Consider the following 13,801-nt stretch of genomic DNA (forward strand, 5'->3'; position numbering starts at 1 on the left):
TCCCCTTTCACAGAGGGTAAAACTGGAGCTGCAGGAGAGTAGCTGGCTCAAGCCAACAGAGCAGGAGCAGAGAAAGGACAGGGCCCAAAGGGCTTATTCCAACCCCCACACACTTCAACAGAGTGGAAAGACAGCCCACAGAAATCACAACTTTTTTCACGTTTGTCTCCTCCACTCAGTCAGGGATGGCGAGGGTCAGATTTCTCTCCACCTCCCAGCAGCCAGCAGGGCATGTGCACTGGCCAGTAATTCTTGGTTGAGCATCCCTGGGCTCAGGATGCAGAAGGATCTGCCAGGACCTCTGAATACCCCAGCCCTTGCACTCCTGAAAGGAACCAGTCCCAGTATTCCTACAGAATCTCCACAGCGACACCTTCGGTTCCTTTTCCTTTTTATTAAAAAATAGATCAAGAAAATATACACACTTCAGCCCACCTGCCAGAGTGAGCTTTGAGAAGGCCAAAGTGCTGAAGGGAGGGGGCAGGGGCCAGACCAGTCCTGGGTCCCCAGGCTTTCTCCTTTGGAGAAAAAAAGTGCCCTTGGCCAGCATAGCCAATCCTGGCCTTAAGGGATCATAATCTGGGCATGTTGCAGAGCAGGTCAAGGGCAGATGGAAGAGGGAAGGGCAGCTAGAGCAGAGATGGCTGAGGGCAACTTGAGGCCTAGAGGGAAGGATAGAGCCTGCATAGCGCTGCTGCCCACACAAGGTCCCGTGACCTTGTCCTCCTTCTCCAGGGACTCTGCGCTATCTGGCCTCCTCTCTGACCCGCCCTCCATGGGCCCCAGCACTCTTTCCAGACAGGCAGCTGCAATCAGGCATTGAGAGCCTTCCAGCGCTCGCTGTCTGTGCTGTTGATGCTGCCAGTGTGGCAGGGCATGGAAGCAATGTCATCCAGGTAGGACACCCCGCCGGCAGAGTCGAACTGTGTGCTGGCAGCACCTGCTGCCTCTGGGCCCTCCCGCCGGGTTACAGCATAGGGATGGGGCAGATGCATGTCCGGTTCCTCAGTCTCATCCACTTGGCATTTGTAGGAGAAAAGGATCTTGGGCTCCGAGCTGGTAGGGAAGATAGAGGGCAGGGAAGCCCCACTGTCTGAGTCGAGGAAGACCCTCCTTCATTGGGCAATAAGGCCATCAGATCAGGAGGAAATGCGCTTACAGCTGCCTGACACCAAACCTGAGGTCCCTATCACTTAGACTATAGAATCCAACAGGACTAAAACCCAGCCTCCTCCTCCTGGCTGTGTGCACTCGGGCAAGAGGGTCTGTGTCTGCTTTCTCACCCAAAATGAGTGCAACAACCCCAACCTCAGAGGCTCTTTGTATAGAGTGAAAAACCTGAAACGGTACCTGGCTCAACATGCTTAGCAAGAATTGGTCATGACCTTCACCCCTGCACTCTGAGCTCACCCAATCCCTCAATCCTCAGGATCACTTTCTGAGGGAGAAAGAATTTTCAAACAGGAACCTGAGGCCAGATCAGAGCTAGGCTGGAATCAATCTAGTCCTTCTCGCTTCATCTCTAAAGCACTCTCCCAGCTTTTTCATTCAGGAGGAAGGCTCCCCCACCCACCCTCAGACCTGACAGGTGAGGAAGATGGGGTTGGGGAAAAATGCCTGAGCTCCCACCACCTCAGACGCCTGGGGTCCAACCCTCAATCCCACATGTCTTTAGCATCCCATCTCCCTAACACCCCCCCAAACACACATGTACACAAAAGTGCACCCCACCCCATGCTCAAATACACACTGGACTCCCCCAACCGGGCTCCCCTGCCCAGTCACCCCCAGCTAGAATATCAGCTTGGTGAGCATGGGAATTTGTGCATACTTTGTTCCTAGTTGTATCTGCAGCTACAGCAGCGCATGGCACAGTGAATATGTGCTGAAGGAATGAATGAACTAATAATCTATTCTGAAATAAAAAACAGCAAGTGCAGAACAATGTGCATAGCCACTGTCTCTCTTGTGAAGTGTATATACCCGTTTGTTGCATATATAATAGACATGTGTATATATGCATGTATATATGTGTGTATGTATATGTACACATGTGTACATATGTGAGTGTATATATGTACGTGTATAAGTGTTTCATGTGCGTTTGTGTATGTGTACTATCTTAGCCTGCATCGGGAGCAAGGGGGCTCTTAGCTGTACCACGCAGGTGCACACACACAGGAAGCAGAACGCGCGGTTCCGCCAGCAGCCAAGCGGGGGCGCACGGAGCCCTCCAATCCCGGGCAGCCGGCTAGAAAGCTGGGAGCTCTGCCAAGACCTCCAGCACACTATGGTCTCCCTTCCTGGGCCCCTATGGTTGGACTCACCCGAAAAAGCCCCGGAGGAAGGCCACGTAGATGAGGGGCGCAAAGAAGCTGAAGTAGAGGAATGTGGTGGCGTCCACACAGCTGGGGGAGGAGGGTGGGTCAGAGCAGGCCTCATCGGGCGGGACCACCCCAAACTCCCCTTCCCAGCTCCCCCAGCCTCCATACCAGAGCCCCTCGATGATGTCAGCGCAGAGCAGCGCGCTTCCCAGCCCCTGCAGCAGGTTGAGCAGCGCCAGGATACCTGCATACACATAGAAGCTCCTCCGCGCTGGGAGGGGGGGGCGTGAGGTCCTGCCCTCTCCTCCACACATCATCCCCAATGTGTTACTGGGACCCCTCAGTCCCCCAAGGAACCCTCCTTCCCTCCCTCCGACCCAGGGCTCTCCAGCTCCAGGCCGCAGTGGCCCAGACTCTCCCTATCCCCTCACCCCAGCCCCTGCACCCAACAGAGTCCTAGAGTGGCTCACAAGGCAGGGAGATGCGATCCTTCAGAGGGGTCTTGGGAAGCACCACCACCAGAGAGTACACCTGCAGAGACGGAAAGGGGGCTGAGAAGGGTGCTGGGGAGCACCAGGTCCAGAGCTAGGCCAGGTAAACCAATGTGTCCAGGCTCTGGCTCACCCGGCCACCCCCGGACCCCTAGGACCAGGGTCCACCCTATGCCTCACCAGGAAGAAGAAGCAGGAGCTGACCAGCCAGAAATGGCGGCCTCCGTGCCCATATATGTTGAAGTCCTCAGCTGAGAGGTGGGCATCAGGGTACAGGATCTCCAGCGTCCCCTGCAGGGGCAGGCAGGTGAGGGCATCACAGTCTTCTGCCACTTGGAAAGCCCCCTCCCTGGGCCCTTCCCTAATACAGAGTCCCAGAAGCTCCCACCACACCAAGCCCAGCCCCAGCCTGGCCCCCAGAGGTTCCTGCTCCAGCTTGCTCTCTGGCCATACCCTGCCCATCTAGCTGCAGCACCCAGAACAGGGACAGAGCTGTGCAAGGGGCAGTCCCTGACCCAAACTAAGAAAGAGGTCTGTGGATGCAGGGCTCAGTGTGGTCTGCCGATCTACAGTCTCCTACCTGGGCTGCTTGTTAAAACTGCAAGTGATGGGCATCCTCCCCTCCTCCACCCCAATGTATTAGATGGGAATCTGGGAGGGGTCCCCAGAACCTGCCTTGTTAACAAGTACACCTGGTGATTCCTTAGATGCACTTGAAGTTTGAGAACACTGCACCTGATAAACATTCAAACCCTGATCCAAGACCAGGAGGCAGTGGATGCCTGGCACTCACTGACTACAAACCTCCTCCAGGGAGCCCCCAGGGCTGCTCTGTCCCACCTACCCCCTCTTACCTGGGTGACAGAGTAGGCCAGGGACAGCACGGTGGTGATAGCCAGCACTCGCTTGATGCTTGATTTGCTCTCCAGGTGACCTGGAAGAAAGGTGCTGGTCAGTCAGCAGGAGCCAGCCCAGGTGACCGTGGTGGGATTGGCCACCAGCCAGGGAGGGGCAGGGAGAGCACTGGCCCCAGCAGCAGACGCACCAAAGGCAAGGCCCAGGATAACCACACTCAGCTCGATGGCCAACAGGAAGAAGCGGGTAATCTCCCACAGGATCTGGACACAGAGTGGGCAGAGTGTCAGCCTGGGGGCCCAGTCACCCCTCTCCCCAGTGCCCAGCACCCCCTTGCCGGCAGGCCCAGCCACACCTTATCAGCAACAGTTGCAGCATCCGAAGTGCTGACCGTCATGCTGACCACAGCCCGGGCAATGCCCACCAGCGCTACCACGAACACCTGGTAGGTGAGAGGGAGGTGTGGTGGAGTTGGAAACCAGATCTGGGAATAGCAAGGACAACAAACCCACACCCCACATCTGCAGTAGTTCTGATTCCCCAAGAATGGAAGGATTCCAAACTAAACAAGTCAGGAGATGGGGAGACCACCCTCCACCAGCCTGGTCCTCCCATCTTGGGCCTCATTGTCGCAGATACACTAATGGCTATGGAATGGTTAGTAGGGTGACATGGTAAAGCCAGACTGCCTAGGTTCAAGTCCCAGCTCTGCTGCTTCCTGCCTCTGTGACCTCAGGCAAGTAACCGCACCTCCATGCTTCAGTTTACTCATCTATGAAATAGAAGTAATAATAGCACCTACTGCATCTGATCGCCAGGGGATCAAGTGGGTAAAAAAATGTAGAAGTGTGCCTGGTATCCAGTAAGCGCTAGGGCCACATCTGCAGTTAGTCTTGTCATATTAATGGTTTTAATTCTGAGATATGGGGGCTGGGAAAGGAGGCCACAGAGAAGAGGCATCACAGACCCTAGGGAAGGTGCTACAGGAGTAAGTTTGGCAGAAGTGCCTGTGCTCAGCATCTGTGGCTTTCATCAGTCTAGTATCCACCCCCTTCCTCTGGCAACAGCCTCGTTCCTCTCCTACCCTCCTCCTTCACATGGTTTGGGAGTAGAGGCTGACCCCACTCCTGGCTTCAGGGACTGGCCTGTGACCTAGGGCTGTCCATTCTTGTATGCCATTCCACCAGTTTGGGATAGGGGTGGGACCCAAGGGAGTTGAGTGAAAGTCACAGCCAGGACAAGAGGTGCAATCAATGAGAAAGGAAGCTGAGGGGGTGAAAGCCCAGAGCTGCTGGAGCTGCCTGGCTGCCATAAGGGTGGAGGCTGCTAGAGACAGGGACATCAGAAAGACACCAAGCTGAGAAGGAGATAGAGACAGTGCTGGACAGCATCACTGAACCTCTGAATCCAGCCATGCCCAAAGCCCTGGGACTTGTCAGTTTCTCAGTCAATATATTCCTTTTGGCTTCTGTGGGTTTAAGTTTGGTTTTCTAACACATAAAAACAAAAGAGCCCACATTCATACTCTGTCCTTTGTGCCATGAAAGCCATGCCCAAGCCTTGGGGAGGCCTACACCACTCAGCAGGGCAGGCTGCAGAAGCAACAAACTGCCATGTGCCTACTGTATGCGAAGCCCCACTGGGCAGGAGCTATGCACGCTGTCATTTGGTGCTCACAGGAGTGCTGAAAGCTAAATCAAATCCAACACACATCACCTGGTAGGGCACTGAGGCACAGAGAGGTCAAGCCACTGTCCCAAGGTCATTCTGCACAGCTGGGGCTTGGAGGTGGTCTGCCTAAGTGCACTCTTACCACTGCCTCCTCTCCAGGACCAAGTCCCCAGGAAGAAGAGGGTGGGGCCAGTGCTGACTCCTCTGGCCTTGCCTCACGTTCCTGGGCACTGGCCCTGGGTTCCTTTTCCCTGCCCACTCCCCCGGAAAAAACATCTGCCTGACATACAGTAGGTGATTAATATCTGCTGAATAAATACACAAACAAGTAATGGTCAGAGAGGCTGCGGGAGAGGGTAAAGAAGAAAGCAGGCCTTGAATCCCATCCCTACTCAACACCACCTCACAGGGGTGGGGTCTAGTCAGCAGGCCCACCAACAGTCTCCCCTGCCTCTCTGCATTCCCGCAACTCATTTTTCTGACTGGGAAGCTCTGGCCCAGGCCACAAAGGGGAGGTGAGGGAGCCACTCAGCTCTCAGGTAGTGATAGCTAAGAGGCATAGAAAGGAGAGGACTCTGGTTAGTCAGGCCTGAGCCCTGAAGAAATGGAGCTGGACAGCCCACATCTGGGACTGGCACCTGGGGCTGCCTTCTCAACTGCAGCCCTGCTACCTCTCCCCTGGCAACACCCACCAAGACCATTGAGTAAGGAGAATACAGGCTCTCCCAACAGGCAGGAAGTCTGCTCCAAAGAGGTCTCAGATGGATGGATGGATGGATGGACAGATGGATGGATGGAGGCTCAGTGGCTATTTTTCCCCCACTCAGCATCCATTCATCTTCCCTCTAGTAATGGTTCCCCAATTTTCTTCCAGGACCACCATCCTCCTCTGGTCTAGCTGAGGTGACCCCACCTTCCCAGCTCCAAAGTACCCCTTTCCCCACTAGTCACAGTAATCGGCTCAGGGCTGAACACAAAATCAAGGTGAGCCAATCAGAAGGAAGTCCAGGTCTACACTGGAGGTACTATTTGCTAGAGTTGGCAGGGAGGCAGGATATTAGCTCTAAGCTGCTCTTGGCTATCTTTCACACTATATAGGGAGAACTCATCTGAGATAAGACCAGAGGGGAGCAGAGGTGCAGAGAGAGACAGAGTCCAGATGACATCACTTAATCCCCGGGATTCCAGCCATACCTGAAGCTGATTTTTCATTAAAGAGGCAGTTAATAATTCCCTTCTTTGCTTAAGCCAGTTGGAGCTGGGTTTTCTGTCACCGATTAGAATGAACTCACCAGGATATAGAAGGTGATAAAAATGGGGCTGGAGGTGATGCAGATCTTGGCCCGAGCAAATGGAAGCTTCCACAGCAGAAAAATGAAGAAGAGCACATTGGGGATGAGCAGCAAGAGGTCCCAGTACCGGACCCTAGCAGACAAGTATAAAAACCAGCTCACTAGTGAGGTTATATCTGCATTCCACCCCCATCACTGTGTGTGTCTCTCTCTCTTCTCTCTCTCTCTCTCTCTCTCTCTCTCACACACACATACACACACACACACACCATGAAAACCCACTCACACATAGCCAGCCAGGCAAACAAGACTGTGACTGCCTTACCTAGAGGTGCCAATGTCCTCGTAGAGCAGCAGCAGGCAGCGATGTGGCACACTGATGTTGGGAGCCAGGGGTGGGGACAGCACTGTGCTCCTGTTGGCCCAAATCACCTCCTGCAGGGTTTCCATCCTGCCAGAACCCTGTCTGGGGGAGTGAGAACCACCACGTTAAGCAGCACAGAGGTTGTGTAGCCCTGGGCCTCTGGGTCTCAGGCACCCAATGGAATACAAGAGCGGCTGCCCACAGTGAGCCTGCTGCTTGTTCCCCATCACACCAGGCAGGAGGTGAGGTGTGGTGCTCCCGCACATGTCCCAAACCAACCCCCACACAGGGGCCCAGTCCCTTGTCTCAGGCTCTATCTCATGAACCCCAAACAATAAAAGGCCCCCAATGCTTGAGCCTGCCTCTGTGCCAGGCAAAGCAATACACGCTATTTGGCATCACCTCGGTTAGTCCCTCCAGTCCTGGGGGGCTGGGGAGAGACAGGGGTCATGTCCTAGCCTGTTCCTTACTTCCTTGTCCTCTCTGTGCCTGTTTTCCCCTGTCCCTGGAATGGGGGTAACAAGTGTCCATCCTGCGAGGCTGCAGTGAGTACTAGATAAGTGACGTTGGATGCCTCCAATAGCCAACACACATGAAATTCTCAGTAGCTGAACTTTGGCTCCAACTCTCCACATCCTGTAGAACCCACCTGGAGGCTGAATGCAGCCACAGCTGCCAAGTGCCAGAGTATGGGATCATGCACACCTCAGGTGGCCCTTAAGCCCTTGTCTCCCTCTGCTCCCACCCTGGAAAAGCAGACACAACTAGAGGGGACACTGCACCATCCCTAGTAGAAGCATGGAGGTCTCTAAGTAGAGAGGGTGAGAAAAGAGGAGGTGCTGTGGAAGGAGGTAGAGGGAGCTGCTGAAGCAGTGAGATGGGGTGGAGGGGGCAGTCAAGCACCCACATGATGATCTAAGAATGGGAGATTAGAGTCCAGCCTGAAGATAGGAGGCCTGGTGGTTTAGGGTCCTGGAGCTACCCTGAACAACCGAGGCAGTCTTGCAGGTCACAGGACTCAGAGAGAGTAGCAGTAGAGCTGGGCCTGCATTGACAGTGGCAGGGACTTCCACAGGGAGCTCAGGGGCTCAGGACAGGTGAGCCAGGTGTGGCCTGATCACCAGAATGTAACAGATGCCAGCGTTTAAAATGATAACTTGAACAGAACTATGACGCATGTCTCCACTTCCAGGTATGTTCATAATGGCCCTAGGCTGGGGGCAGCCCAAATGAGAATGCACGTGAGAATGGCAGTGCTCACATGAATGACACTGGAACACTGCGCAGAAATAAAAAGAATGAGTGACTGCTTCAGGCAGCAACACGAAAGGGCCTCACAGGCAGGAATGCTGACAGAGCCACACACAGGAGCAGAGGTGCGGCTTGACCCCATGCAGGGAGCTGAGTGAGGGTCACCTCTGTAAGGGTGGAGGGTGGAGGGCAGAGGGGTGGAGGGAGGCACACCAGCTTCTAGGTACAGTGGTGCCTCAGTTTTCCAACATCTCCGTGGATGAACATTTCAGGTTACAAACGCCATAAACCTGGAAGGAAATGCTTTGGTTTCCGACATGCCTCGGAAGTCGAACGTGCCACATGGCTTCTGCTGAGGGCAAGGTCCTGAGGCCTAGCTGTTGGCTGTGGATCCCTCAGTTTTTGGACGTTTCAGAACTGAACGGTCTTCTGGAGCGGATCACATTGGAAAACCGAGGAACCATTGTACTTGATCTGGGTAGTGGGCGCACAGGAGTGCTCACTGTGTCACAATTCATTGAGCCATGGACCTATGCTTTGGGCACCTGTATGAGTTACACTTAATCTTAAAAATTGAGATGTTCTTTTATACTCCAAGAGCATAGTGTCCCACTCAGCAAGGAGCAGCCCAGGACGCTAGACACCTGTTGGAAAGAAGAATTTGCAGCATTGCAACAGGAACCCATGCTTATCTGGCACTAACAATATTCCTGAACAACAGCAGGCTGAAGAAAGGGTTAGAGGGGATGCAGGGACATCCTCACTATTTCTCACAGCCATGAAACGTGAGCGCTGCCTCTGGCTTAAAGGGAGACGACTCTGAAGGGTTATGCTGAGACCTTGGGCTCAGGCCCCTCCATCCCTCTCTCCAACAGGCCACTGACTGGCTCTGGGATCACGTGACTACCTGCAACTTGAGGACATACCAACAGTGAGGAATATTAAAGAGAACATATGCCTGACACATAATAGATCCAAAAAAAAAGAAGTTGGCTCCTTCCTGTTCTCTTCTAATGGGAAAGGTAGCCAAAGAAGCCCACCCTTCCCTTCATTCATGCATTCTTGCACCCACCCACGCAGCAGGCAGTACTGAGCACTTACTGTGAGCCAGCACTCCATATTCCTGAGGGGAAACTCAGCTCCCTCAGTCTCTGTCTATGAGATTTAGGTACAGCTGATTCTACTCCTCCACAACTCGAGGGAATGTGCTTGTGATCTAAGCCTGACCAATCAGGACACTCCACTGTCCTGACCAATGAAAACCAGCCCTGAGTATTTTGCTATAATTACTAGGAAAGAAATATTTTCTGCTGAGAGCAGTGAGCTAGACCTGTATTACTTTGACCCCATATATGGAGACCCACGTAAGAATAAAGCCACTACAGAGGAATGTATAGCTGAGAGACAGGGAGAAATAGATCCTGGAGATAGATCCTCATGTGAGCCCCTGGACCCAGCCATGCCTGAAGCTAGTTACTCCCCCTGGATTTTTCGGTTATAAAACCCCAAAATTCCCTTTTCTGCTTTGGCCAGTTTGAATCTAATTTCTCTAATTTACCACTGAAAATTTTCAAGCTACACAAGTTACAGAGTTGAGCAAACCTGGTTTGCACTTCTGGTTCTGCCATGTACTTGCTGCATGACCTTGGGTGAGTCATTTCCCCTCTCTGGGTGTCACAGGGACAATAACACCTACCTAATGATGTTGCTGTAAGGACCAAATAAGACCAGAGAAGTAAATGTGTATAAAAGGTCACACACACAAAGCTAGCTGCTGCTCTTCTCAGAGAGGCTGGGGGACATGGAGAGAAGGATTTTGGTCACAGGTCCAAGGACCCCTTGCGAAGCCCCAAGTGCATAGGGTCTGAGATGAAGAATGAGAGTGTCAACTCCTTCCCTCCAATTCCCCTGCTAATTCTGCAATAACAGCAGAGAACACTCCCTGAGCCCTCCCACCTCCTCGAGAAATACTTTCATTATCCTCACTGTACAAAGCTCAAAGATAGGCAGCCACCTACAGGGCCCACAACCCAGGCTGTCTCCAGAGCCCAGGCCCCAAATCAGCAACTTGCCAGGTGCCCCCCTCCAGACCTCAGTTTCTCTGCCTGCAGATGAGAAGCTGTGCTTCTCAGACTTGAGTGCTGTTCAGATCCAGCAGGCCCGGGGCGGGGTTGACAATCCACATTTCTAACACAATACCAGGTGACGCCACTGCTCTGAGTTAGGAGGCTGTCGGACACCCCAGAACTGCCACTCTGTGTAAAAGCTTATAAAATAACTAACTGAAGCAATGATTAAAAAAGTAAAACAACTCTGAACATTATGTGCAGATACAGGGCCAAGTGCTTTACATTTGGTAACACACTTAACCATCACGCCAGCCTCTAAGAGAAAGGGAATTACTATTGTCTCCATTGTACAGAGGAGGAAAGGAGAGGCACGAAGGAGTTACGTTACTGCCCCACATTCTCCTCCCCTCACCAGGAGTGGGCTCCTGGCCTTGGGGGCAGAAGCCCTGGAGGGACAGTGGAGTCTGCAGGCTCTGGAAACATGGATGTGGGAAGGATAGTAAAGACAGGGAAGGAAGGGGTGGAGCCCAGACCAGAGGAAAGGGGAAGGGGATTCTCAGAGGAAGTGGTCCTGGGATTCTGAGTGCTCTGGGGCAACCGCAGGCCTGCCAGGACCAGAGAAACTGGGACAGTTTCTTCCACCTGGGAAGGACTCTCCTGATGTTATTAACCTTCCAGAAGCCATGTTCCCACCCACTGCTTGGGCCTCCACTTCTCTCTCTCTGTCTTTGGCCAGACTGCGGGGCAAGATGCCAACTAGGCCCAGGTCATGCAGTGCTGGACCTGCTGTGAGCCCCTGGACAGGGCCTTCCCCTCTCTGGACCTCAGCTTTCTTATCTCTCATCTGTGCAATGGGATTGACCAAACCTCTCCAGAGCTACTAGGTGGGAAACCTGGGGAAATCAGAAAGCCCTGAGGAGAGGCTATACTTCTTCATAGTTGTTGTAACACCCTTGAGTGCTTCCAATCCCTAGCAGGCTATTGAGCTTTTAAACCCCCTTATCCTCCAGCCTTGGTGGACACTGTCCTAGAGAGGCCACTCCTAGTAAACTGCCAGCAGCCCAGCCAGGAGCCCCCAGGAGGAAGAAGAGCCTTGGCCCCGTCCCTTGCCTTCAAGGCCCAACCTGATCTGAACCCTGCCTACTGCTCTGCCTCATTCCCTTCCACTCTCCAGCCCTTGGCTTTCATCTTGTTCTCCAAAAGTATGCCTACCTCAAGGCTTGCTCTTCTCCCAGCATTGTCTCACCATTCTGGCCACTTCCTCAGAGCAGCAGCCCTCCTAAGCCATCTCGCACGGCTAGCCCACACTGTGTTTTCTTTTCTTTTTTTTCCCCCTTACTCCTCACTCCAGGATATTTTTTCCATTGCTTTTCAGAGAGAGTGAGAGAGACACATTAATTGGTTGACTCGCACACGCACCCCGACCAGGTCTGGGAATGGAGCCTGCAACTGAGGTACATGCCCTTGACCAAAATCAAACCCGGGACCCTTCAGTCCACAGCCCAACACTCTAACCACTGAGCCAAGCTGGCTAGGGCCACACTGTGTTTTCTTTACAGCACTTGGCCTCTCTCTGAAATAGCACTAGCTGTGTGTTTGTTTATTGGCTGTCCACCCCAGGTCTACTCAGGGCCCCACACAAAATAAGTTCTCAACAAATGTTATGATTTGGACAAATAAATCCCCAGTACAGTGCAGTCAAGCCCTTCTGGGGAGTGGGAGAAAGATCCATCTGGGAGGACCCCACAGCCGGGTCCCCACTGCAGAAGTGGAAGGCACTGTCACTCCCCCCTCCTCCCCCCAGTCCAGTGGAAGCAGAGTCCTCCAGCCTTCCAGATGGCCCCTGGTGCAACAGCAAATCCTAGAGGGGACTGCAGCCTCACCACATAAACAACACTGCCTGCCCCTTTCAGGCTGCTGAAGGCCACAGCAAATCTGGAGGCAGGTCCTGTCACCCTGTTTGTAGATGGGGATAGAGGCCCAGATGTGGGTGTGTCTTGGCCTAGATCTCTTCTGCACAGCCTCAAAGCACAGGGGCAGCAAGCACTGCTCACTAACCACAGCCCTGGGCCTGTGCAGCTATGTGTGTGGTCACTGTCCCCTCCCAGGGCCTTTCCCTCCCCCCAACCCCCCATGGGGCTCCCAGTTACCCCGTCCCCTCTTCCTCTGAGTCCTCACACCCAGAGGCCCCCTTGGCCCTCTGAAACTTCCTCAAGGGTGTGTTCTCTGAGGCGGTGCAAGAAGTGGTCACACCCCAGAGAAAGCAGGAACAGGTGGGCCCCGGTCCAGCTATGATGGGGATGCGGGTGCCCATCAAATCCCGGCTCCCTCACAGCTGCCCCGAGGGGATCCTAGATGAACCCAGGCTCCAGGAGCTCCCCGCCGGGGAGGGATCAGGGAAGGGCTGCAGATGCGGCAGAGACCGGGGGCGTCTCTGAAGTGGAGGCGCCAGCCCAACTGTAGGGCTCCATGCCGTGACAGGAGGTGCCCTCTTACCTGAGGGCCCCGAGCCGCGCTCAGGCCCCGCCGCCTCGGTGGCCCATCCGCAGCCGCTGGACTCCGGCCTCCAGCGCCCGGGGCAGGTGGCCAGGGCCCGGGAGCGTCGCTCAAGAGCCGCGGGCGGTCGGCTCCACGGAAATGAGGGGTACGAGGCGAAGGCGAGGCGCGGCCAGCGAGCCGGGCCCACCGGCTCCCAGGACCCAGTGCGGCTCCTCCTCGCAGCGGCGACCCGGAAGGAAGGCGCGTCCTTTTCGTCCAGCTGGAACTGCAAAAACAGCCCGAGTCCCGACTTGGAGCACTGGGCCCGCCCCAGCCCCCGATAGCCTATAGGAATAGTGCTACGTCGAAAAGAGGACGCAGGCAGCGGAAGGAGCCAATCAGAGGCCCAGTGGGCGGGGCCCCCTGACCTCGGAGACGGCGCTCGCCGCGGGGGACCGGAGGCCGCTGCGGGCGTGGGAAGCGGCTGGGGTTCTCACCCCGAAGGCGGCTGGGGTCGAGGACGCTGCCACCTCTCGGCCCCCGCGCCTGTCAGCGGCTGTCAGTGGACCAGCTCGCTCCAGCCAGCGCTCCTCCTCCCGGCCCGGCTGGGGCCTGACGGTCTGGGGAGGAGCATACCCGGGCAGCCCCCTCGCGTGTCGTCGCCGCCGCCGCCCCGTGCGCCCCAAGCGGCAGCCCCGCCTGGCGACCTCCGGTCACCTGGGCGAGGAAGGAAGGGTAGAGACAACCCCGCCCCCGAACGACGCGTTTCCACCGGCGTGCCACGCCGCCTGAATGGCCTCTATCAAATCGCCCTGGCTTTATTGAGCCCCGTCCAGGTGCCAGGCACTAATTTTCACAACAACCCTACAGGGTTGCTATTAGTAGTGGCATTTTACGGAGGAGAAACACGAGGCTTCCCGACGTTAAATAACTTGTCCAAAGCCACACAACTAGGAAATGACAAAGCCCAGACGCTAGGGATTGAACTGCACCTGCTCGCAACTTC

At 54.8% G+C, this 13,801-nt stretch overlaps 1 protein-coding gene across 3 annotated transcripts; it reads right to left on the minus strand.

Annotated features, from left to right (window-relative positions):
* Window positions 1-376: 376 nt before the first annotated feature.
* Window positions 377-13,503, minus strand: TPRA1 (transmembrane protein adipocyte associated 1). Of its 3 annotated transcripts, none has more exons than XM_081149554.1 (12): window positions 13,224-13,503; window positions 12,814-13,081; window positions 6,959-7,099; window positions 6,634-6,766; window positions 4,026-4,112; window positions 3,861-3,933; window positions 3,670-3,749; window positions 2,996-3,106; window positions 2,795-2,855; window positions 2,493-2,595; window positions 2,328-2,408; window positions 377-1,056 (listed from the first exon to the last, which is right to left on the minus strand). In XM_081149554.1, exons 3-12 carry the CDS (start codon window positions 7,081-7,083, stop codon window positions 813-815), a joined length of 1,098 nt encoding a protein of 365 aa, XP_081005680.1. In that variant the 5' UTR covers window positions 7,084-7,099; window positions 12,814-13,081; window positions 13,224-13,503; the 3' UTR covers window positions 377-812. The 3 variants fall into 3 exon arrangements, with proteins under 3 accessions (XP_081005680.1, XP_081005682.1, XP_081005681.1); XM_081149556.1 differs by having other exon boundaries at window positions 13,432-13,502; XM_081149555.1 differs by having other exon boundaries at window positions 13,293-13,499.
* Between the last annotated feature and the right edge of the window lie 298 nt (window positions 13,504-13,801).

This window comes from Miniopterus schreibersii (assembly GCF_964146895.1).
Source record: "Miniopterus schreibersii genome assembly, chromosome: 10".
NCBI lineage: Eukaryota > Metazoa > Chordata > Mammalia > Chiroptera > Miniopteridae > Miniopterus > Miniopterus schreibersii.

Coding starts and splice junctions, on each gene's coding strand:
- TPRA1 (XM_081149554.1), bottom strand. CDS start 7,083: ATGGAAACCCTGCAGGAGGTGATTTGGGCCAACAGGAGCACAGTGCTG. Junction 4,113..6,633: donor TTATCACCTTCTATATCCTG/GTGAGTTCATTC, acceptor CTCACCTACCAG/GTGTTCGTGGTAGCGCTGGT. Junction 3,107..3,669: donor TGGCCTACTCTGTCACCCAG/GTAAGAGGGGGT, acceptor CTGCCCCTGCAG/GGGACGCTGGAGATCCTGTA.